Here is a 27,983-nt window from a genome sequence, read left to right as displayed (position 1 = left end):
CTCGATCACAGACAACGAAATCACCCAGGCCAATAGCAACGAACTCTGTAAATAAAGAAAGAGAATCCGAAAGTCCAGGAACACCAAGAAGTACGATGCTTCAAACATGCCTGACGGACAAGAACGTGGAGCTAGTGACGAGTTTTATTTATAGCTTCGATCGAAAGCTCCTCCACATCTTCATCCAAATTCATGGAGTTCAGCGATAAACACTACCCTATATCCCTGCACGATTTATCCTGCAAGGATCCCGACAAAGTTCTTAAATCAGCGATGCATTTGGACAAGATGCTACCTCTCTTTAATAGCTAGGTTTCAGTTCTCACTCATTTTCCAGGCCTAGAAGCTCCAGCGATCAAGTCAGCATTGAAGAGAACGTGGGGTTTTCCGTTTGAAAAAACTTACAGCCGAAGCACTGCCTTTTAATTTTAAGTTGATTGCAATATTACAAATATGATAGCGGCGGTGGAGGTCTTGTGCTAACTTAAGAGCCTTTTAAAGCCTGAACTGAACCAGCATGAACTGGTAGCAATATAAATATTGGCATAATTCGCATTATAAGCAAAAAGGCCCTTATAATAGCCTTACATGTATCTCTTAAATCATAATTGCTTTTTTTTTCAAAAAAAAATATATGAGAGAAGGATCAAATTAAATTTCTAATCATTATGCATGCCAATGTTTTTTCTCATTCTTGCAGACATGAATCAGATTTACTCTATAATATTAATTGTTTATTTCCAAATGCTTCCTTGGTAAGTTTCCTAGCTTATTTCTGGTCTCTTTGCTCAAATGGCAGAGCTTTTATGACAATTAAGTGTTAACCTGCAGCTAAATGTGGTCATGAACAATGATTAGTATCAAGTAAACTATACCCTGGCCAGCTATCCCAAAGGCAAAAATTAAGGTGAATCCATGGATGGAGTAGGGACAACTTCCTAAAAATAATTAGAAGTCATTTATTTACAATTTAGGCTTTCTTTGAATTGACAATGCTACATGTATAGACAACAATATTATATGTCATCTGTATTAAGTTTTTTTTTCTGGTCACAGACTGTTTCATGTATTTTGAGTGCTCATGCATTAAGTAAAAGTTTAACTGTAATACAGAAGTATCACAGATTGTTTTTCAAATATATATTATCATATTTTCTAGTGACTAATAGTGTTGTCAGGTAAGATGGGAACAAAAACATGGTAAAGTGCAATTTCGTTCCATACCTCTGATACATTTGTTTAATTTATTTATACATTAATTAAGACTGACATGTAAAAGGGAAAAAGGAAATCTACCAATGGTGCTTCTGGTACAATCCAGGATAAAAAAAAAATATTTCAAATGTTTTCCTCAGGGCTTTTTAGTACCAGCTTTTATTAAATATTGGGGAGATTTGGTTACATTAAATGATGGTTGATTATTTTCTCAAAATCTCATGAATGTAATAATAAACAATGCATGTGCTTTGGCTGCAAGAGAGCCCAAAAGTGTGACCACTTTAAATTAATTGATATTCTTTTGTGCTAAGTCAACTGGACTAATTACTTAACAAAAAAATGTGGATAAAACGTAACTGCATTTTTAATTTGTGCTTTACTGATGTGATAAGCAATTAGTTGAAGGTTTCATTCACCTGTGATCTCTCCTTACCAGATAAACACTTCTTGTCTCCTGTGAACAAAGCATTGGCTAGCTTTTTATTGGGATTAATAAACCACACTTAATAAGCAGTATTAACACTGAAGTACTGTTTAATACTTTTCTAGTCAACATGCAGACTTAAAAGTAAATACAGACATAATCTTGGAGTGTACTGAGTCTATTTAGTATTGTCTTAACATGATTTTAAACCTTAACTTAAGCTTACCTCAACACTCACAGTCTGTCATACAAGGCATGTTTTTTAACACAGCATTAAAATGCTGTAAAAATGTGTATGTTCAGCGAACAGGGTTTATACCCTTTTTCACAAAGAATAATTTTCCAGGACTTTTCAAGAACTCAAATGGAGTTTTCCAGGACTCAAAAGTTCACAATAACCCTTTCACTCCCAAGATCTTAATATTATTTATCTTTATACTGTCTGTCATGCATTTCTTATAATGTTAGTTCTGTGAATTCAGTTGTTACTTGTGTTAAATAGATTTCCAGATCTTCCCAGGAATGGTAGTTTTTTTTTAGGAGTTTCCAGTACTGGAAAATGAACAAATAAAATTCCAGGATTTCCCAGGACCTGTACAAACCCTTGCAAAAGAATGGTTTGTTGAAAAACAGAGCTTCTTGATGCTAGTATAATAACTCATCACATGATGTTCCACAACCTGTATATCTAGCTCTATTTGTCAAATTATGAACAGCTGTTTTGGTCTACATGTAGCTGTTATCAAAACTGTAAAAGCTCTACAAATTCCCCCCTTTTAGTTTGACATCCCCAGTTTACAATTAAAACCACCCCTGTTTCCAAGATTAAACATTATTAGTAGTATAGTGATTGGGGGTACGAGACCAAAAAAATATTTTTTTGGATCTCTTACACCCCAATCACTATACTACTCCAGTGCTGGATACAAAAATGGAAATCAAATCTCAGATCCGAAAACTGATCAAATCTCAGATCCGAAAACTGAACAAATATCAGAACAAAAAAATGCATTCAAATATTGGGTCATTGCTGAATCTAATTCTGAGAACTAAATCTTAGAATCAAATCACAGAACCAAAACTGAAATTCAAACCCTTCAAAACTAAGCCTGAAAAACCAACCCTAAAACAACCCTTGGTTCAAATAAAAAAATCTTCTTATACTCTTTTTCAAAATTTTGGATACAGTGCGTTTAAACAAGCCTTGATATCATAACTGAAATATCAATCTGGAAAACCAAGCGAAGCCGAGTTTTATGATGTTTTTGAAATTTATTTCAAAATCTCTTATACTCTTTTTCAAAATTTTATATACAGTGCTTTTAAACTGAACGTCTTATATTATATTTTCAATATAATATTTTTGTATTTTTATCAGATTTTTGAACATGTTTTTATGTAGGATCATATTTGATATAATACCGAGATCAGTACAAATGTTAGCTAATCTATCTGATTGTTCCTTTTCACTTAATTGTAAGAAATGTATATTGTCTTTAATGCAATGTTTTTCTATAATATTCATCATATCAACAAATTTTTTTTTGATGTAATTTGATGTCATTATAATATTTATTATACATTATTTTTTATATCATTTATAAAGTGCATTTAATCTGATTTTTTGTTGTAAATGATGCTGTTATTAATATGCTTTTGTGTTAAAAGATGTCTCCATTTACCGGCTAGTTTATAGTTATAATTATTACAAATGACACAAAACCATTCCTTTTTAGAAGCATATACTCTTTTCGATCTTCTTTTTGCATCCATTTTGTCCCTTTCAGTAAAATATCTCCGGACTTCAACCATTTATATATATATATATACTTTAGAAATTTTTATATGGTTTTATGCGTTTTTTACTAAAAGTTATATCAGTAATATTCATACTAATTTAAAATATAATTTAAAATCATTAAGGAAAAAACGCATAAAACCATATAAAAATAAAATCTCTTTGTAATATATATATATGAATGATAAAAGATTTATAATCGGTTTAACCTCGGATAAAAATGATAGATCGAATGATATTAAAATAATTGCTAAAATCTTAGAAGATGAATTTAATTTCAAGCACATGGTATTTAATCAGCCAAAGAGTGTAGTTGTTATGGATGGTGGTGCTAACCCATGGGCTGATTATATTGAAGCATATTTTGATAATTATAAAGATACTAATTACGTAATATCAAATTTGTTTAATTTAGATATTGTCGAAATGCTTTTTGATAACGGCTGTAGTATTATAAATATTGATACCTTTTTTTATAATGAAGATCAATTGGATGAAAAATTAGTTGTTGATAAATTCAATGTTTTTTTAAAATGAATGTATGTCCTAAAATATTTTTTGTAATCAAATACTGATTTATAAAAATATTATACTTAATATTTTTATTTGCATGTGTAATACTTGATAATTGATTTTAAGGCACTCTTAACATATACTCCATAAATAAAATTAAAAATTGTTTATATATCTTTCAAATCCTTGATTGGAATCCAACTGTTGAAGTCATCACTGTATCCTTTCCACTTAACTAAAGCTTGTTTCTTCTTATAATCTCTACGGATCACTTTATCAATTCTGAATACATCCTGTTTTGCTTTTAATAATTCAGGTTCATAAAAGCTTCCTTGTATGTCTTCATTATTGAGATCTTTCAATTTGTATGTAATGGGATTAGTATGTTGGATCTTAGTAATTACGAACATTTCTTCACTCCAATTCGGTGTATAACCCTTATCGAAAACAATTCGTTTATACTTTGATATTCGGACCTTGTCACCAACCTTAAATTTTGGTTTAGTTGATAATGACTCCATATCGCCGTATAGGTTAAAGTAAACAGTTCCTTCATTCTTTTTATTTGAAGCTTCTATGGGTGTCATTTTGATAGAGCTATGTTTTGTATTATTATATTCTTTTACTATTTTTGGTAGCATTTCAAGATACTGTGTATTACCTTGAATAGTAAACTGTTTGTACATTTTATTTTTCAAAGTTCTATTAAATCTCTCAATAACAACAGCTTTACCTTCATTAAAAGTAGAATACATGTTAATATCATTTTGCTTTAGCCATTCCTTGAATGTTTTGTTATAAAATTCAGATCCCTTATCGACCCAGAGATATTCAGGTTTACGCTTGTCATTAATGACAATATTGTTGAAAGCGTTAGTTATTGATGCACCTTTCTTATCTTTCAATTGTATAGCCCAAGCGAATTTACTGAATACGTCAATTATAGTCAATAGATATTTATAACCTTTATTCCATTTTGAAAGTTTAACCATAAAAACTAAATCAGCAGACCATATGTCGTCAATTCCATTTGATATTACTCTTCTAGTTTTAAATTTTCGTCTGATTGGTTTATGTAACTCATCGGCTAATTGTTGAGACCAATCATTTTTACTCAACGCCGTTTTCCGTTTTTTGGCTTCTTTTTTTTTATACCCAATCCGATTTTTCTTTTACTAGCGATTAAAGCTTGTACCCCTGTTGTTCCCCACGGACGGTCTTTAAATGGTATTTTTGATATTCTCTTAAGCATAAGATCATCTGCCTTATGTTTATCAGCTAGTGATTTTGAATTACTGTAGTCAATATCATGCTGTTGACATATGCTGTCAAGATTGTTTATTGGATTTTTATATTTAGGATCGTTAGAAGCTAATCTTTCTTCTAATTTAGTACCAGGTCCACAATAATTGTACTTTTTTCCTGTAGGTGTTCTCATATGTAATTCTCCAAGTTTTGATAAGTGTTTTTGAATATTAATGCCAGAACCTCTCATGTCATATTCAATAGTAGAAGGGGGCTTACGCTTTGAAATAGCACCTCCTTTAATAAATTTACTCTTATTCTTCCTGCATATTTGACAAACTGATTTTTCCATAAGCCGACCATTTTTAGCTATTACCTTTTTAGAGTTTAATGATTTGGTTTGTTTTTTACATGATAGACAATACGATTGGCACATTATATATATATTGATTAGATATTTAATCGCAATAATGATTTATCCATTTTCCATTTTTATACTCACTGAAATTGCATTTTGGGTCGAGATTTTCATTTTTATATGCTCCAGCGGGCTTCCAAAAATTAGATGTCTGAATCCCGCTTTTTTTATTAAATATACCTTTAGCAAAGTCACCGCGCCAATATTTTTTAAATAGATCTTTATCAGCTCCCGTAACTGCCATGATAGCTGATGCCATGTCTTGAGCCTGTTGAAACCCTGGAATTTTATCACCAATCTTTTTGTTAATGGTTTGTCCAACTCCTCGTCCTTTTTTCTCACTCACAAAACGAGTTTTAATGATTTTGCATTCTGAGCAAACGCAACGCAACATAAGTCTTCCGTTCTTTGATCTTACATATTGTTCAGAATTAGGTACACAATTTGTTATTTTTTTTTGTTTCAAACAATACGATTTTACCATTATATATATAAGTTATATATTTCTGAAATAATGTTGAATGAATTTCTCATTCTTCATTGTGTCATATATGTCAAACACTTTCAATAAATTATAATACGATTTCCCCTTATTCATTTCGTTGAGAAAGTATAGACAAAAGTATCCGCATGTGGTTGTATTTATATTCTGTATATGATTGTTTTGATGTAGCAATGTTAAATTCTTCTTTTTTGCGTGATCGACTATTTTTTGAAATGGAGGCATACCAAAACTATCAAAATAATTGATTACCTTATCTTTTACATAAGTTGCAACCCAATGACTACCACTCAGATATGACGGTTGGAGATTGTAAATGAATATTCCTAATTTGTGATTATGTGGCACAGTCTCGTCTCTCATTAGTACATTTTTTATCGGTATATTCAAATATAAACACCAGTTTATTAAATCAAAATTACTCATTGGTATATTCTTATGGAATGTTGGCTTTCTTACTTTCTTTTCGGTTTTAAGATCTTTTTTTTTGGAAGCACCAATCCACCTGTTCTAAGAAATTTATCATATTCATCCCAAAAACCAATGAATGGTGGCGGTGTGTAAGCTAATACATCTTTCTTACTTGGTAGTTTAATTTTACCAGTACCCATACCCTGTTTAGTCTTAGGTGGTGATCTTTTTGTTCTTGTTCTTGGAGTACTGTCATACTTTCCAATCTGAGGAGCTCCATGACCAACCTTTATAACCTTTCGAATTTGTGTTTTCGAGATTTTTAAATTAGATCCCACCCCTGATTTCTTAGCCTTATTTAATTTATTGATTTGCCGGTGAGTTAACATTAAACTATCATTACCAGTCAGATCTGAATTGCTTAAGCGAATAGTTATCTCACTTTTATTTCTATAAGCAGTCAAAAGCTTACTTCGCTGTCCTTCTGATAGATTAACTTTATGAGAGTGATAAGTTGTCATTACTTGTATATATACTACGTTATATAATTTCTTGTTTATAAAACGTATACAAAATAAAATGGTTTATACATAATATTCAATTGATTGATTTATACAATAACCAGCTCATTACCCACCTTGTCAATAACGATTGTCTCATCATAAAGAACGATGGCATGGACGTTGAAAGGACTATCTCCCGCACTATTAGCGTTTAGTTTATATCTGAATATCAACTGCTTTGGGTCTCTAGTTACTCGCTCTGCTTGATATGATAAATCAAAAAAGATAATAGAATAGAGAGAGTTGTAATTTGCCAAGTTGAGTTGTGTACCGCTGTTGTAATCATTCTTTCTCATACCATAAGACATCAAATCATTGAAGATCCTAACTTTGGACTCACTATCATATTCGGTCTCAGGATAAAACACTCCGTTGCCGTATTCCAATCGGCATGTTGTCAAATAACTACCATTCCCACGGTCAAGATTGATATTGTAGGTATCAAATTCATAGGGATTTTCATCTGCATTGTTTGATTTAGCTCGTTGTAGATATACAAAGATAGCCTTAACATTATCAATACTGGATGATATCTGGAAGAATCCACTGCTATTCGTTGGTGCGGAAACCTCATACATTTCGCGCATATACGTCCAAGTGTTCTTTACCAAGAAGGAACTAACAAACTTATCATATAGGCTGTCCTTTGGAGTCAATTTTGGGACCCATAGAAGGAATCTATTAAGGACCACTCGTCCATCAGCTACATCATCGGCCTTTTTAAGTAATTCGGCGTCATTCTGTAACTGTATATTGAATTGGAGTTGCATTGGGAGTAACATTCGACCTTCCAGCTCTTCAAAGAAACTGTAACGATTTAGAGGTATAACAACATTGACATCATTGAGACCTGTCGTCAAAAGTCGCCTAGCCTCAAACCCTGCATTCTGATTAGCATTTGCTATCCTATGGTCGGTATCTAGATACCAAAGACTATTTTTTGCTACTGAACGACTAAAATCGTCACTATATTCGAGGAGATTCTTAACGAAAGTAACTTTATGGAGATTATCGGTATCATAAACGATTTTTCCTGCTGATTTAATCATCATGTGGGCAATCAATGAATGTGCTCCATTAATAACTGTGATACGATTCGCCCCCGTGGTTGCTCCATCAGCTAACATTTGCACCTGAAATTGCACCTCGAAATACGCATTATACCAATCGTAGAATGAACTTCTATCGTTAATCGTGAACTTATAGCCGTTTTTAAGTTGGTGCTGACCGTTAGCTGGGACTCGAATTACATCATCGAGTTGAAATCGAACCAACTCATATCTCTGTAAGTATTCGCTTGTTCTAAAAGACATATATTATTATGTTACATAATTTTGCAATTATGTACCAATTTTTTTAATCATTTTATTCATTTTACTCAACGCCTTCTTTTTACACCTGATCCTGATATTAATCTATTAATGATCATATCAGTACTTTCATTTTTCTGTTGGTGTCTGACAGGTGAGGCATTTACTTTCTGTAAGATTGGGGATAGTGCCTTTTGCCCTGCATTTCCCTTCCTCATATTCCTAAGCCTTTCCATTATAAGGTCTCCGGCTTTTTCTGATGCCTTTTTACCCAGTTTATCACCTGCATGAGAAATACCTGATTTTATTGCCTTCTTACCTAAGGGCTTGACAATTTTTTTAACAACAGACGACATAACACTCTTCATCGGTTTGAAAATGTTATCAACGATAATCCCTGACCCTTTGTGCTTATATACAAATTTACCAAATTTTGGATGGTAAAACCTCTTGAATTCATATGGTTTCATTATATACTATTATGTTATATTATTCTATCCTTTTCAAAATTAATGAAAAAGACGTATCCGCTCCATTCAGGTTAATTAACCGTCTCTTCCCATCTGTGATGTATATTCGAATGCTACTTATCTGTTGCTTATTAACCGGATTAAATGTGACCCTACGAGGCTCGATTGTAAACGAATAACTCGGCTGTAGTACGCTGGTCGAAAAAGTATAAATGATATCCGACTCTTCGCCATCGACTAAAGAAGTATTGACTAGATCGCAATGTACATTTAATATATCGGTATCTTGGCTTAGATTTGGTACTCTTGGACCAATATTAACCGCATCCTTTAATACCTTTTTATCAAACCCTATAAGGTCGTTGAAATTGCTATGCGTCAAATCAAGTTGATAATTTTGAGATAAAGTGATTGTGACTCGGAATGTTGTTGAATCAAAATCAATAGAGATGGGATATATAGGGTTATCATCATCTCCTGTATTAGTAATCTCTTTAATATATTCATCAAATTCAGAATAATTCCAAACACCTGCAGGAAAAGTTATATCTTCAAATTTATTCCCATTATCAGAACTATATTTAATCAGCTGATTACCATATGAGGGATTTACATTAAACCATGTAAATGACATGTTAATAATACGATTGAGGCCTATCATATATTGGTAATTGCTATCCAATGTTATAGGCCTGTTGAATTTAGTTGTAAAATTTTGAGGAGTGTTATTACCTTGATTTTTAACACTATATGATGATAATACTAACTCACGATCCATATATATAATACAGTTACATAAATTAGACTTTAAAGTACAGATTATATATCTGTTTATATTGTTGTTTATTTATAGTAGACCTTTTTAAAAGTGTGTCTAATATAGCGACTCCCATATTTCGCATTTTAACTGATGTGTTTCCTGCGTTTATTGAACCGATGATCAATTCCAATTTTTTGAGAAGCTGTTTTACATCGTTAAAAAATATAACATTTCCACCTTTCTGTTTTTTTCGAATACCAGAACCTTTTATCGTTTTGGCTTTACTTTCGTAATGTTTTATGTAGTCATTTAATGCAACTCTTGCATTGTTTATTCTCTTATTTTTAATCTGTCTTTCCGCTTCAGATATAGTTCCCCTATTATATTCTTTAGTAACATTCGCCTTGAAACCTTTCAATTGTCTCCGTTTATATTTGGCTTTCTCTAAAATCTTATTAAGATAGTTCTTGGTTTTCTTTGGTGTCATTTCAGGCTGATCTAATTTCATTTGCACTACATCATAATCGTCGATACCAACGTCATCTAGTATTTCACTTACTTCATCATCAGCATCTAAAGCATAATCAATTTCATCCTCATCATATTCAGGAGGTAATTCATCTACATATTCAGGATAATATTGGGGATCAACATAAATCTCCTTATTTCCTTCTAAAAGATCTTTTAAAGATTCTTCATATGTTGGTGGTTTCGGTACAATCTGTTTTTCATTTTGTGGCATTACAGGCTCATCAAATAAATTATCTACGTCCATATCCTCAAAAGGATCAACTTCAGGATAGTAATCTGGAGCTTCCAATTCACCTCTCATCCCCTTTTTGACACGATTTTTGGGTACTTTTGCTATCTGCAAATTACTTTTAATTACATCATCTAATTTACTTGTCACTGGTTTGAATACCTTCGAAAATGACTCTTGGCTTGTCTGCTGACCGATATTATTTTGTGTGATTGCATTTTTAACATAATTGATTTTATCGCCCAAATCAGATTTACTCTTTGCAAGCTCTTTCCATCTAAGTAAACTCATTTTATTTTATATTATTACGTTACATAAAAAATGAAAATTGAATATAAAAATCAACATTTAACATAGCGTTTAACACCTTGATGTACACCGTGTTGAACACCATGTTGAACTGAAAATAATATACCCATATAATATAATGAGAATAACGAATTATGACACTAAAGACGATATGGCCTCAAACTTTAGACAACTATACGATTTCATGCCAAATCAATGTTTCAGAATGTTGATTTCCTCTCCCTCGGGTGGGGGTAAAACCAACCTTTTACTTGATATGATATACCGGCTTTTGTTTTATGATAAAATATATCTTTATGGGAAAAATCTTCAGCAATCGAAATATCAACATCTTTTCAATACCTTTGAACCCATTAATCAAGAGGCTTGTTATTCTGTTATTGAAGCAAGTAATGATAAAATAATACCGCTTGATAAAATATCAGATGAAGGCCAAAAACTAGTCATCTTTGACGATTATCTCAATACGGGATCAAAAAATGATAGCGAAATACGCAACTATTTTACAAATTCAAGAAATAAAAATTGCAGTTGCATTTATTTATCTCAAAGCTATTATAATACCGATAAAACAATCAGATTAAATTGTACTCATCACTGTATTTTCGAATTCCCATCTAATAATGAACAAGGAATGATTTGCAGAGAACTTGGAATCAGTAAAAACGACTATCTCAAAGCAACTGCAGACCCATTTAGCTTTTTATATATTGATAAGCCACGAAAATTCGTAACTAAGAATTTCAATGAAAAAATATAATATAATATAACTGATTGATATAATATGAGTTACTCAAACGGTTTATTACAATCAAATAATACTAATATTACACCAATTAAAGGCCCTCGAGGTGAAAAGGGTGACCCAGGAGTCGGCTTTGATGTTACGCCTGAAGGTAATTTCAATTTGAACAAAAAGAGAGTAATAGGGCTAAAAACGCCTGATGACGTTGCGATCGATGATTCAATTGAAAATTATTCAAGGGATCTCGAGACGGCCGTAAATAAACGATATCTTAACCAATTCTTCCTTAAAAAGAACAGAAATGAAACAGTGTTTGATTGTGCCGGCCTTTCATTGCAAAATACCGAAGTGTATTATCCAAGTTTATATAACGATCGATCTGTACCAAACGTAGGCTATGTTAGTGCTGAGGATAACAAAGTAAGGACTGAAATTGATACCAAACTTGCTACTAAAGCAGACAGATCGTACGTCAATACTACTTATTTAACAAAGAAGACAGGAGGAGTTTTAGCCAATTCCATTCAAAGCAAGGCAGACAAATTTTACGTCGATAACACTTTTTTAAAGAAGGTCGTAGGACGCGTTTTGACTCAAAAAATTCAAAGCAAGCTTGATATTGATGGCAGTAATTCGATGCAAGCTAATCTCGATATGAACTCTCATAAAATAACAAATCTAAAAAGCCCAACCAATGATACAGACGCTGTAAACAAAAAATACATGCTTGATCATGTTGGTGAAAGTCATATAACTTCCGTTGGTCAAGAAAACACGTTTGCCCATATAATGACCGATAGTATCAATCAATTAAGCGAGGAAGATGATATCGAGTTAGGCAGTTTAATCGATCATCCGAATTCATACCATAAGATCAATACGAAAGTTGTAGACAGTAAGCTGGTACTTGACAGAAATAAAGGCTACTACTCAAGCAGATTAGGTATCAATGTATATAGTTTACCAATCAATCGATACACAATGGTTTTCGAGCTATTTTTTCCAGCTGAAATAGATCATGATAGTCTAGATATCGATATTGTTTCATCAATCGACAACATCGACAAATCAACTACGCGAGTTTATGATGGATATAGTCGAACAATAGCACAAATTAATAAATATCAACAACATCCTAATAATTATCTCTATGTTGATATCGTTTTAAAGATGAAATCAGGGAACGCATATGTCCCAAAATTACAAACATATATCGTGATTTATGGAATAAAAGGTTATCAGAGTAACGTTGATCCTAGGATATACGATCAGCTATATTATGTTGAAAATGATAGAATAGCTTTCAATGCATCAATTGATATGAAAACAAAGGCTATTTATGGTATTAAACCAGCTACTACTAATGACCAAGCTGTTAATTATGAACAGTTAAAAAATTTTCGGGACAATTTGAAGTCTGATCTTGAATTAAAAATGGATAAAAAAAGAAACATCAGCTATTACCATAAAATTTTCGAGTACTATTACGATTTGACAGATCCATCTAATTTCATCATGTCAGATAGCAACGGTTCAGTAGTGTCTGGATTAAATGGTAATCTTGTCTTTAATCCCACAAAATTGTTAGAAGATTTTGATCCAAAAAACGGCTTTATGAGTGGTTTCGAAATTAATTTAAATGAAAATGTCACTGAATCCGATGAATGGACTATATATATGGCATTTAAATATGACTATAAAGCCGGTGATAATAAAAGATTTAAAATTAACTTCGACAATGGTAGTAGTTTTGATTTTCCATGGGTGAAAGTAGAGTCTAATCAGTTATCACTCGATTATGATTTAGATATATCGAGTGAGCAAATTAGAGCTGGTTATATAGGTAAATATATGAATCTCTGGTATACAAAAATACAGGATCAATTTCGAATTTGCCTTTCTAACAACAGCATTTGTCTCGATAAAATTTTCTCGGGGTATACGCTGAATGCATCTAGCCTTCAAATTTCTTCAGATTACTATGTACAAAGAATAGGTTTTAGTAAAATTCCATATTCGATAAATGGTAATGAGTATCATAAATGTCAATTTTTAGATAAAACAAAAAATGTTTTCTTCGAATAAAAATCGCTTAATTGTCTAAACAATATATATGAAGACTGCTGAATTGATAACTGAGATACTGAAAAGTATTGATCGATTGATTCAAAATATCAGGAAATTAATCAACTCAATGAAAAAAAAGAAAATCGAAAGAAAAAACATAGTCTAATCATATAATATATGACAGACAATCGCAAAATATTTGACTGGAATCATATTTCAGCCAAGTTAAATGAGGACCAAGTCACAGAATTAAAAGCCTATTACAGCACCTATCACAGAAAATGCTGGGCTTACAAGCAGGCCGTAAAGCGCTTGAAAAGACTGAAATTACTGGGTAACTCTTTGTCTATTCTCTTTGCATCCGGCTCCCTTGCATCAAGTATTGCTACAGGTGGTATTAGTTTGGTTGCAATTAGTACAATAGCGCTTTTAATACAAGGCTGGATGCATCATCAAAATCTCGATTTAAAAATTCAAAATAGTACATATGCATATCAGAGCTACCAGCATTTACTCAACTCAATTAAAAACACGATGAGATGCGGTGATTACAATCCGTCTAGCGTCATAATTTCAATGAAGAACATTGACGATTATGTGACGGATACCGGTCCGATAATCGACAAGTACCTACGAAAATATGATAAGAAATTTATTGGATGATCCGATTTATTTCGCCAAAATTTAATGACAAAATCTCATTCCAATACAATCGATAATAGGCTAACGTTTTCTTGCTTTTGCTAATTTTGATAAATTCACAAGGTAGATTCATCATCAAAAAAAGCTGTTTAATTATGAATTTGGTTGATATAAGTCTTTTTCTACCTTTGTTTACAACAGGAATAGCGCCGGATTCGATAATATCAAACACTTTATAAATTCGATTCCTTTGATCACTAGTCAATTGTACCCTATTTTTAATACATAAATCGTTTAAAACATTCTCAACGTGATACTTCCGATGATATACCGATTTTCGGCGTATTTTATCCATATTTGCATAAAAATCAATGAACTCATTGTAATAAATAGAACCATGAACCAAACCGCAATTAATACAAACATTTATACCGTTTTGATTTGACATATCCTGCTTACTACAGCATGGCTCAGCATCCTTGTTACCTTCTATCAATAGTTGATCGCATAAAGGGCATATAGTTTCTTTTAAAATTTTTAATTCATCGTGGATTTCAGAATTACAAACCATTATATATATAACACACATAACTTCACGGCACAGCTGTTTTGGCAGTAAATTTTAGAGTAAACTTTTTGAGTAAACTTTTTGAGTAAACTTTTTGAGTAAACTTTTTACTTGTTGAAATATGATTGGTCAATAGAAATCAAACCAGATTAAAATACCTGCTGACGCGTCAGCAGGTTTTTTCGGTCAATGGTTTAGTCATTAATCATTTATAACTTATGGCTAAAACCGTAAACTGAATAATTATGTATTTAATGTTGATCCTTACGAGGTCTTCCACGTCGTCGTTTCTGGTCTTCAGGTATACACTCTAAACGTACATGATTTTTGTGTTCATTTGATATTTCAGATCTGCTGTTAAGGTCTGAAGATAGCATTTTAATAATACAAATATTTGTTTTAAGGATGCTCTGAATACAATACATTTTATTAATGAAGGCTATATCATTCGAGCTTTGATCAGATTCTAAAAGGTGTTTGATATTTAATGTTATATCAGTCATTCTATATATATATTAAAGAAAATAATTATCTGTTTATATCTAAACGCACTATAACTGGTATAAAGAAATAATATATAGTATTATATTAATGGGAAGGAACAAAATTTATACAACCGAAAAAGACCGATTAGAAGCTATTACTAGATCAAAAACGAAATACATGCTTAATAAGCCTTGGTATTGTGATATTTGTGAATATCACACTTGCCTTGCAGGAAAATGGAGTCATATGAGAACTAAAAAACACATTAAAAATGCTGTCATTAAAGGCATTCAAGAAGATGATCGGTTTAATATTATACCTGATGAATAACATATAAAGAAAAATTATATAATTATATATTGTATAGCACAGTATATATGAATTGCTGTTATCTGTTGCCTTAGGTGACCAAAAATATATTTATTTCTGGTTATCTTCAAACACACCAAAAATCTCAAAAATAATTTTTACTATAAATCACTTAAAGAAATATTAATACTATAAATTTAAAAATGGAAAATAAAAATTTTATCTCAACCAATATTAATATGGATGAATCTGATCTCAACAATCTATCTAAAACTGAACTCATAAAACTAGTATTATCACTAAAAGCAAACCAACAAAGAGTTTACAAACCTAGGCCACCAATCCCAACTCCTCGTAAGAGTGTAAAACAGAGGGTGCAAGATTATGAGGAAAATATCATTCAACCACCTCCTGAATTTAGGGATGATTACAAGCCTATACCCATGCCAAGGACTATAAAAACAGCCCCACTACTATTACCAAGGACAAAGATAGAGGAAGTCGCTAAAGCTATGAAAGGCTATACTAAATCTTATCAAATAACTATAAGAAACAATAAAGATCCATCATTACAGCTACAAAATACAAGGAAAGCTGTTGAGTATCATATTATTAAAATACTATCATCCCTAAAAGGTATCAAGTTTGTTGAAACGCTCAAAATAACATTCTCCAAGATGTCTGGTGAGGATTTAATATATAAAACAGCCTATTTTAACAGCCAACCTCAAACAATCATTAATAATCTTGAGATTGCAGAATCACTTCAAGTATCTAAACAAAAAATCTTGAATTTTGTAGCTCAATGGATATCTGAAGGCTCGGGCTGGACTATTCAATCTGTTGATAGCCATCATCTTAATGTAGTGAAATATGAACCAATAAAAGGCTCCTCCTATATTCAGCTACCATATGAACTAAGAAACAGTTCGAAAGGATTGATTAACATGAAAAATGAGGATAATGAGTGCTTTCGTTGGTGCCATATCAGATGCTTAAACCCACAAGATAAATACCCCCAACGAATTAAAAAATCAGATAAAGCATACATTGAGAAGCTAAATTATGATGGGATTAATTTTCCCGTCAATTTAAAACAGATAAATAAAATCGAAACGCAGAATAAAATCAATATCAATGTATTCGGTTATGAAAACAAACAAGCATATCCTATTTATATATCAAAAGAAAAGTATGACAATCAGATGAATTTATTATTAATAACTGAAAATGAAAACAAGCATTATGTTCTAATAAAAGATTTCAATAAATTCATGTACAATCAAACAAAACATAAAGAAAGGAAACACTTCTGTATGCATTGTCTGCAGTGCTTCAGTTCTGAAAGAGTATTGAACGATCATAAGGAAAACTGTATACAAGTAAACGGAACTCAAGCTATTAAAATGCCAACAAAAGACAATAATATACTAAAATTCAACAACTACCATAAACAGCAAAAAGTTCCATTCGTTATATATGCTGATTTTGAAAGTTTATTATACAAGGTATCTGGATGCAAACGTAATGATGATAAATCATATACAGAGGCATACCAAAAGCATACAGACTGTGGATATGGTTATAAAGTTGTTTGTTGCCTTGATGATAAATATTCAAAAACTGTTCAAATATACAGAGGAGAAAAAGCTGTTTATAAATTCATGGAAGCCATGTTAGATGAAGTTAAATATTGCAAAAAGACTATGCGAAAATTCTTCAAAAAACCATTAAAGATGACTAAAGATGAAGAAGAAGAATTTCAACAAGCAAAAGTATGTTATATCTGTGATAAAGTGTATAATGATGATGATATACGAGTGAGAGATCATTGCCATATCACAGGTAAATTTCGCGGATCAGCTCATCAAGAATGTAATCTTAAATTGAGAATAGAGCCTGATAAGATAAAGATACCAGTCATCTTTCACAATCTTCGGGGTTATGACAGCCATTTTATTATGCAAGAGATTGGAGCTATTGTTAAGAAACATACATACAAAAACAAAAAAGGAGAGATCAAAGAGATGAAAATCAATGCTATACCCAATAATATGGAAAAGTATATGGCCTTCATGCTTGGTAATCATTTAACCTTTTTAGATAGTTTTCAGTTTATGAGTTCTAGTCTTGATAAATTAGTAAGTAATCTACCAAAAGAATCACTAAAATATACTTCTGAAATATTCAAAGGTGAAAAGCTAAATCTCATGTCAAGAAAAGGTGTATATTGTTATGATTATATGGATAGCTTTGATAAATTTAATGAAAAACTACCCAAAAAAGAAGACTTCTACAGCATATTGAATAATGAGCATATCAGTGATGAAGACTATCAACATGTTAAAAATGTGTGGAAAATGTTTAAGATTAATAATATGGGTGAGTACCATGATTTATATCTTAAAAGTGATGTATTATTATTATCAGATGTGTTTGAAAGCTTTAGAAAAACATGCCTTGAATACTATAAACTCGATCCTTGTCATTACTTTACTAGTCCAGCATTATCATGGGACAGCATGCTGAAGATGACGGGCATCGAATTAGAGTTAATGACTGACATTGACATGCATCAATTCATCGAAATGGGTATGAGAGGTGGTATCAGTTACATAGCAAATAGACATAGTAAAGCAAACAATAAATACATGGATGAATATGATAAAAAATCAACCTCAAAGTATATAATGTACCTCGATTCTAATAATTTGTACGGATTTGCCATGAGTCAATATTTACCAAAAGGAGGATTTAAATGGTTAACACAAAAACAGATAAATGAAACAAACTTAGCTAAGTATAAAGAAGATTCTAATAAGGGATTAATTTTAGAAGTCGATTTAAAGTATCCTAATGAACTGCATAACCTTCATAATGACTATCCATTAGGAGCAGAAAAAGTTAAAGTAACCAAAGACATGCTATCAGATTATTGCAAAAACATTGCTGAAAAATACAATATAACAACAGGCCTTGTTAATAAGCTAATACCAACATTAAATAACAAAGAAAAGTATGTTTTGCATTACAGGAATCTACAGCTATATTTAGATCTTGGTTTAAAATTAACAAAAGTTCATAGAGCATTAGAATTCAATCAATCGCCATGGTTAAAACAATACATCGATTATAACACAGAAAAACGCAAAAATGCTAAAAATGCTTTCGAGAAAGACTTTTTCAAGCTCATGAACAACTCAGTCTTTGGTAAAACAATGGAAAATTTAAAGAAAAGAGTTGACGTTCGGTTAGTGACTGATAAACAAAAATTATTAAAGCTTGCTTCAAAACCAACATATGTCTGTTGTAAAATATTCAATGAAAACTTAGTAGCAGTTCATAAAATTAAAGAAACACTAACTCTCAATCGACCTTCTTACGTTGGTATGTGCATATTAGATTTAAGCAAAACTCTTATGTATGATTTTCATTACACTTATATTAAAAAGAAGTATGGAGATAAAGCTAAGCTTTTATTCACAGATACTGACAGCTTAACCTATGAAATCGAGACTGAAGATGTATATCAAGATTTTTGGAGTGATAAAAATAAATTCGATAACAGCGATTATCCTGAAAACTCTCCTTTTTTCAATAAAACAAATAAAAAAGTAATAGGTAAATTCAAAGATGAGGCTTCATCAGTGCCTATATGTGAATTCATAGGCCTACGAAGTAAAATGTATTCTTACATTAAAAATAATAACAAACAAGAAAAAACAGCTAAAGGTATTAAGAAAAATGTCATCAGACAAGAATTAAAACATGAAAATTATAAACAGACACTATTTGAAAATAAACAAATGCGTCATACTATGAAAACTATTCGGAGTATAAACCATAAACTTGGAAGCTACGAGATTAATAAAATATCACTTAGTTGTTTCGATGATAAACGGTATGTACTTGATGATGGTATAAACAGTTTAGCATATGGTCATTATAACATCAAAAATAGAGTTTTAGTATAAGAGATGATAATATAGATATAACTGAATGTTGAAATGACCCATCCACTATAAACGCACTAAGATGCAAGATTTTTAAAAAATAGTATAAGAGATTTTTTTATTTTGATTAAAGGGTTTAGCAAGGGTTGGTTTTTAAGGCTTGGTTTCACAGGCTTGGTTTTCTAGGGTTTGAATTTCAGTTTTGGATCCAATATTTGATTCCAATATTTGAATCCATTTTTGATTCTATTTTTGATTTCATTTTTGATTCCCGTGTTTGATTCTATTTTTTGATTCTATTTTTGATTCTATTTTTTGAATCCAGTGCTGTGCAGTAGTATAGGAGTTGGGGATGTAAGAGATTATAAAAATTTTTATGATCTCGTACCCCCAACTCCTATACTACTATTATTAGCATTAAAACAAAAAACCAGTTCTTGCATTTTGAATTTATTGTTATTTATCCACCATGTCATTTTATTATTTATTCTGTAAAAATGTGTGGTAATATTATCAGCAGCTACATTATTTAAACACTAGATAGTCGGTTAATCACTTGTGTATTAGAGTACCAAACACTTTTTGGCTCGAAATAGCACAATATTGTCAGATGCAAGGCTGAGGTGGCATAACAGAGTTACATTCATGTCTGACATTACATTTTTGGGAAATTTTGAATGATTATCATTAAAACTGAGCTACTGGCATTTATATTTCGCTACAAAGAAATAATAATTAATGCCAGTTCTTTGACAAACCTGCAAAATTCAAGGAGAGTCAGTAGATATGAAAGTTGAAATGACATTCATTTTTAAATATTGCTTCATTCTCATGTTGGGTATTAATTTTAAAACAATTATACACGGAAGATATTGGACCAATATTGGAATGGCAAAAGAGTAGAAGGAGATATTTTTTTTATTTTTTCAAATGAAACAACAGTTCTGTGGTGAGCCATTAATTATTATTAACAAGAATTTTTAAAAATGAGTATGAATTAAAAAAATAAAAGAGTAAGGCCGGCCAGGTCAGGAGCTTGAGGAAATTAATTTCACACTATAAACTACACGTATTTTCAATTTCTGTCCTTATGTTTATTTAAAAAAACTAGAGACGCTTTCTACAGATTTAAATGCTTCGAACTCCATGCAAGCATGAATTGCTAAAAACTGCTATTTGTGCGCTTAAACCTCTAGCCTATCGATCTGTGCACAGGATTCTTCTGAAACTTTGCTTCGCCTTCGAAAGCGAATGCACATTTTGTATCTATAGCCTCATTTATTTTAATACGAATGACGACAAAAACCTAGTGACGTAGTCTAAGAAGAGAAGCATCGTCCTCTTCAACGTACATGTTGATGTACATGAACTAACACTGAACAAACTCTTTATACAGGCAACAAATTAAACATGGACGACTTCGAACGGTTTAGCAAGAAGTGACCTACATCTGACACTGCTGCACAGACTCACAACACCTTACCTGCAACCTTGAATACCTGACTGAGTTTAATTCCCTTCACTTTCTCGAAAAAAAAAAACTTGTTGTACGCTTCAAATCTTCAATGAATGAATTAACGGAAACTATGCATGGCCATGCATGTGGTTTATACCGCGACTCGAGTTGACAAATATCCAATTCGCAGTTAATGCTTCAAATAATAAACCTCAAACGCCTCCCTGACCTCCCTGAATACCATTTTAAACACATTTTCTTCTGCCTTAGACTTTCCAGTCGGCTTAACCGCCAGAATCAACTAAATCGTTGCTTTTGAGACCATCTTCTTTGACTTCTTTGTGGGTTTCCCCGTAGCGGCCGCCATTTTTTTTGGAGCTGCACACGATTCCATATAAGGGCAAAAAAATCCGCGTTCCTGATTGGTCAGCTGGGAGCTCTAATAATCCCCAGCTTTGTCCCAAGGTCATAAAGGGAAGTTAGACGCTTCGGGGTTATATGCTTCTGATAAAAGGGCAAGAAAACCTGCACAAAGACCTTACGGCCCAAGCATGGACAGCAATAAATGTCGAAGAGACCACCTGTGCTATCAACAAAAGCAGTAACTGGAAATCACCTGGAAAGGATAAAGTCTCCAATTTCTGGCTTAAACATCTTGTCAGCCTACATGAAGACTTAGCAAAAGCTTACACCAAGGTTGTTGAACACCCTGAAGAAACACCAGAATGGCTTACTGAAGGTGTTACATATCTGCTACCAAAAACAGAAGAAACAAAAAACCCAAAGAACTATAGACCAATTACTTGCCTTCCCATGATGTATAAGATTCTGACATCCATCATAGCAGAACGAACATACACGTTCTTGAGTGAACACCAGCTCCTACCATCAGAGCAGAAGGGCTGCAAGAGAGGGAGCTACGGATGCAAAGACCAACTCCTGATAAACAAGATGATTCTGGAGGACTGTAAGACCAAGAAAAAGAACCTATCCACAGCCTGGATAGACTATAAGAAAGCTTTTGATAGTGTACCTCACACGTGGATAATAAAGTGCATGGAAATCTATAAGATCTGCCCGGTGACTGTCAACTTTATCGCAGAAAGCATGAAATGTTGGAAGACAACGTTACACCTCAACCACGTTGAAGGGTCAATAACATCAAGGCCTATCAATATCAAAAGCGGAATCTTTCAAGGAGACTCTCTCTCTCCACTCCTATTCTGTCTCGCCCTCGCTCCACTGAGCTCATTATTAAAGGCATCCGCTTATGGTTATGAAGTCCAAGGTAAAACAATCAGTCACCTTTTCTACATGGACGACCTAAAAACCTATGCAAAAAGTGACAGCCAGCAAACCGGCCTACTCAATATTGTAAAGACATTCAGCGATGACATCAAGATGGAATTCGGGCTGGACAAATGTGCTAAAGCTGCATTCAAAGGAGGAAAGCTGACAGAAACTTCCGACCTGCAACTTGACACTGACACCTGTATCAAGGAACTAGACCAAGAGAACACATACAAATACCTTGGTGTGGATGAAAGTGATGGTGACTTACAGTTTTAACATAATCGACTGGAAGATGAGTGAAATCAAGAGATTAGACACAAAAACAAGAAAACTACTCACCCTGTCAAAGATGCATCACACAAAAGCAGATGTAGACAGACTCTACCTCCCAAGAAATGCTGGTGGTAGGGGTCTTATCCAATTAGAAGCCTCTTACAAAACAACCACGATAGGGCTCGATACATACCTAAAGAACACAGATGATGCCCTAATCAAACTAGTGCAAGAACATGATGGCAGAAAGAAATTGTACTCTGTACAAAAGCAAGCAGAGCAATCCAAACAAGAACTAGACCTACAAATCCCAGACAAACAAGCAGATGAAACAACCACCAAATATGCAAAGAGAACCAAACAAATGGCACGAAATAAGACCCAAGAAAAATTAACAAAGCAGTGGGAGGACAAAGCTCTCCATGGGAGATACCCAAAGAGAATAAAGGAAGCAGATGTCGACCACCACAAAACCAACCAGTGGCTGAAAAGCAGTGGACTGAAGGCAGAAACAGAAGGATTCATAATCGCAGCCCAAGACCAAAGCCTAGCTACCAGATCATACCACGCCAGAATTATCAAAGACGGCACTAGCCCCCTATGCAGGATGTGTAACAAATACGACGAAACAATCGACCATATCGTGTCTGGGTGTCCTGAACTTGCAAAAACAGAATATATCCACCGACACGATAAAGCAGCCGCGTATATACATTGGAAAGTCTGTCACAACTATAATATAGAGACATCAGAAAAGTGGTATGACCATGAACCGGAAACAGTTACAGAAAATGAGGATGTCACAATATTATGGGACATGCCTATACACACAGACAGGAAAATAACAGCCAACAGACCAGATATAGTGATCAAAGACCACAAAACGAAAACCTGTAAATTTATTGACATGGCAGTACCATCAGACAGAAACACATCCGTGAAAGTCACGGAAAAACTATCCAAATACAAGGACTTGGAAATCGAAACAAGCCGAATGTGGGGCATGAGAACGGAAACGATACCAGTTATCATTGGAGCACTTGGAGCTATCAAAAAGGGACTAGAGAGTTATATTGGAAGAATCCCCGGCCAAATAAGCATCAGTGAACTACAGAAGATAACCTTGCTGGGTACAGCGCATATTTTGAGGAGGGTGTTGTCAACCTAAAAACTGGCTATCCTTCAGTGCCCCAGGACCATGGTTTGGTCTCGGCGCTAAGGACTTTAAGCAAACATTACGTAAAGAACATAACAATAATAATAAAAATAATAAAAATAATCAACTTTATTTATAGAGGTTGAACACATAACAGTAAAAACTGAAAAACCAGTGGCCCTCTAATATAAAATACAATTAAGAATTAAAAATAATGGTAAAAATCTAACAATCTAAAATTACAAAATTTAGTTTAAAATACGCTATAATATAAAAACGAGGTAAAAATTACTCTAAAATGACGAAATTGATATAAAAGAATTAACTAAAAGGTGAAATGATCTAAATGTTTGTATGTATCTTTAAAAAAATCAAACATAGCCTTCTTAAAACTTACTAAACTAGGCTTGTTCCTAATGATGCTAGGTATAGTATTCCAGAGGCGTGTAGTCGATACTGTGAAAGACCTTCCGCCCTCTGACTCCCGTTTGAATCGGGGGCAGACAAGGTTTAGTAGTCCATGTCTGCTCGATCTTTCATTGATGTCGGCGTTTCTTATCAGCATCTGTGACAAATATTATGGACAGTCCCCAGACAGTCATTTGTATACCATTGATAACCTATTTACATTTGCCTCATGATAAAATGGCACCCAATCCAATTCTCTAAACAGTTGTACGCTATTCGCTTTAGTATCCGCATTTAGTATTACACGTGCTGCGCGTTTCTGAAGTTTAAATACTCTTTGTAAATTCTCAGCAGAGCATGGTGTCCACACGGTTGATGCATATAGCATTGTCTGCTTGATCATAGCATTATAATAGTCAGTTTCCTTTGATCAAGAGGCAGAGAGCGTCTTATTTTTCGCAACACGGCGATTCTCTGCGATAACTTCGTGCATAGATTTTCGACATGTTGGTCAAAGGTAAGCTGGCTGTCAATCGTGACCCCTAATAGTTTATGCGAGCTCACTTGTTCAAGTTCAGTAGAATTTACGTGTAACTGCAGAGTGGACTGTTCCAGTTTCTTGCCCAACCGTTTACCAGTAACAAGCATGGATTTTGTTTTGGATTCGTTTAGTATCATTTTGTTGTCTGCTGACCAGTTCATAATTTCATCAATATCTGTCTGAAGGCCGTTTGAAATGTCGTTGGGTGCTGCCATATAATGGGTGGAGTAGCTAATAGTTGTGTCGTCGGCATAAATATCAGCCACGGAGTGCTGCAATGCTGCAGGTAGATCATTAATAAATACAAGGAATAAGATTGGACCTAAGATGCTGCCCTGTGGTACACCCAATGTTAAGGCCCTCTGGGTAGAATGGTATCCGTCTATGTTCACAAACTGGCGTCTACCACTCAAATAGTCACAGAACATGGGTAGACTCCTTTCGCCTACTCCAAGAGCCTTTAATTTTGACAGAAGCAGTTTATGGTCAATCAGATCAAATGCCTTCTTGTAATCGATAAAAACAAGTCCAGTGATTTTATCATTGACGAGGTTGAACAATAACTGGTCTACCAATCGGATAAGCGCAGTTTCAGTGGAGTGAGATTTTCTAAACCCCGACTGAAGGGGGTGGAACAAGTCATTCTCTTTCAGGAAGTTACACAAGTGTTCACATATGTGTTTCTCCAGCACTTTCGAGAGAATGGGGAGCACAGAAATCGGTCTATAGTTGTTCTTGTCATTTCTGCTGCCGTTGCCTTTAAAAACAGGGGTAACTTTTGCGATCTTCCAGGTAGTAGGAAACGTCTGTGTAGACAAGCAGTGGTTCAGCAACTTCCTCAGCAATGGTGCAATTGCTGGAGCAGCAATTCTGAGTATTTTGGCGCTGATGCCGTCGTCTCCGGTGGCCTTATGGGTTGAAATTGATAACAGTAACTCTACAACCCTCTTCTGTGTTATATTCGGGAGGTCAAATGCGCTGATGCCCTGTCTGGTAGAGGTCATCGTTGAGGGGTCAGTCAGCGAGCTAAGCCCAAGTGCGGCAACCAAGTTTTTCGGTTGATCAACAAAAAAGGAGTTAAGTATCTCAGCAATGCTTTGCTTATCCATGATATTTGTCTCGTTTTCTACAATTTCCTTTATTCGATAGACACTTGATTAGATTCCAAAGTTTCCTAGAGTTGTTCCTGTTTTCGGTGACTTTATCCTTGGAGTAAGATTGTTTTGTACTCCTGATAAGTTGAGTCACTGTGTTTTTCATTCGCTTAAATGCATTCCAATCCCTTTCCGTTTTGCTTTTTCTAGCTTTGTTGAGAAGCTTGTCCCGAGCCTTTATCCCTTTCAGGATTTCAGTGTTGAACCATTTTGGCTGAACTTTGCGCTTTACTCTCTTTTGTTTCAGAGGGAGGTGTTCATCAATAATGTCATTAAATATGTTATACCAGGCGTCGACCACATCATTAGTATCCTCGAACACAAAGGCGCATTCCCAGGGGGAATGTGAATGGCCTCTTGCAGCGATGAAACAAATTGCTCTTTGTTAAGACCTTTTATGTCCCGATAAGTTATCGTCGTGTGTTGATCTTTATTGTTCTTTGAACAATGATGAGAGAGAAGTTGTATGTTTAGGTTTATTGGAGAGTACCTTATTGGTACTTAATTTCGCAGGTACTAAACTTCGCAATTTTGACAAGACAGTATTTACCAGTGTTTTATTGTTGCGATTTCCACAAAAACCTTACAAACATTGAAAGTATGTCAAAAAACGTTTAAAAATACGTTTCGTGGGTCTTCATTTTGGTTAACCTTCAATGCACCCTAGTAAGCCTGTTTACTGTTAACAGCTCTTTTTATTTCTATGGGAAACACAATCTTTACTTAAAATTGAAGAATATCTGATTCAAGTTAACCGGTGGCCTAGTGGTTAGCATAGTTGCTCGTGATGTGTGGGACTCCGGGTTCAAATCCACCACCTTCCGTTTATTTATTTATTTTTTAACATTTCCTTTTTTCTTATTTTCTTTTTCTAAGTGTCTAGTGCAATTATTGCATTTAGCTGAGCGCGCAAGTCCTGAGAACTCCATTCCAGTTCGTAGTTTGGGTTAAATTTAGTGCTGTGTCTTGTGAATTTCTTCCTTGACAAAAAACCCGGAAACAAAGACTTAAAGACCTCGATGTCCACTTAATTCTGCCGTTGAGTATTCTCCAGATTCATTTCCTTCAATTCTAGACTTCAAAAGATGTGTTTTAATCGTTAACGGAGAAAAAACATTGCCTCGAAAGAGCCTACAACAGACGCCATTTTCTTTGTTTGGTCAACCATGCATGAGTAAAGGACATGGGAAAACGAGCCTGCAATGTCGTATACGTTCTGACATCATGGTAAAAAGAAAAAAAAATTCCGTGTACTGCATGGCACTTGTAAGAGTACAAAAAATAAAAACAAAGTTCTCACTAATTGAGTGTTAAGTGCTTTCGAAAAAAATTCAATGTTCCACATGTTTTGAGCCGGGCTCAGTCCTTCTTCTTCCACTAAAGAAGAGTTTTGACAACGTGGCAGTCAGCAGTTATTCCCATCAAAAAGCTGACGGACTTACAGACTTATAGTCCTGTTATGTATTCTGTAAAACATGTACAGTTGTAAAAAGGAGGTATATTAATCTTTTGATGTTATAGAAAATATTAAAAATGTATATGTAATAATAATAATAATAATAATAATAATAATAATAATAATAATACAGAAAATGAGGATGTCACGATATTATGGGACATGCCCATACACACAGACAGGAAAATAACAGCCAACAGACCCGATATAGTGATTAAAGACCACAAAACGAAAACCTGTAAATTTATTGACATGGCAGTACCATCAGACAGAAACACATCTGTGAAAGTCACTGAAAGACTATCCAAATATAAGGACTTGGAAATCAAAACAAGCCGAATGTGGGGCATGAGAACGGAAACGATACCAGTTATCATTGGAGCACTTGGAGCTATCAAAAAGGGACTATAAAGTTATCTTGGAAGAATCCCCGGCCAAATAAGCATCAGCCAACTACAAAAGATAACCTTGCTGGGTACAGCACATATTTTGAGGAGGGAGTTATCAAGCTAAAAACTGGCTACCCTTTAGTGCCCCAGGACCATGGTTTGGTCTCGGCCCTAAGGACTTTAAGCAAACATTGCGTTAGAACATAATAATAATAATAATAATAATAATAATAATAATAATAATAATAATAATAATAATAATAATAATAATAATAATAATAATAAATAGTTTTCCTGTTGTTCCTGTTTTCCTGTTGTTTTTGATTGCTACTCGCGTACGCCAGATTACGTCAAACGCACAATGTAACCATTAGTTTCCTTTGCAT

General features: G+C 33.6%; 2 protein-coding genes across 4 annotated transcripts in view; both read left to right on the top strand.

The window, feature by feature from the left end:
- The window catches only part of LOC144664084 (E3 ubiquitin-protein ligase rnf213-alpha-like), a 163,060-nt gene that overhangs the window by 62,582 nt on the left and 72,495 nt on the right, over nt 1–27,983 (top strand). The gene's annotated exons all lie outside the window — the stretch shown is intronic.
- On the top strand, nt 22,212–23,668 carry LOC144664192 (uncharacterized). Its single transcript, XM_078525304.1, has one exon. The coding sequence runs from the start codon at nt 22,468–22,470 to the stop codon at nt 23,659–23,661; it is 1,194 nt and encodes a 397-aa protein (XP_078381430.1). The 5' UTR covers nt 22,212–22,467; the 3' UTR covers nt 23,662–23,668.

The sequence above is a fragment of the Oculina patagonica genome, chromosome 1 (genome assembly GCF_052425735.1).
Source record: "Oculina patagonica isolate OP01 chromosome 1, crgOcupat, whole genome shotgun sequence".
Lineage (NCBI taxonomy): Eukaryota > Metazoa > Cnidaria > Anthozoa > Scleractinia > Oculinidae > Oculina > Oculina patagonica.
Note: the sequence above shows the minus strand (reverse complement) of the source record. Positions and strands in the feature narration are given on the sequence as shown.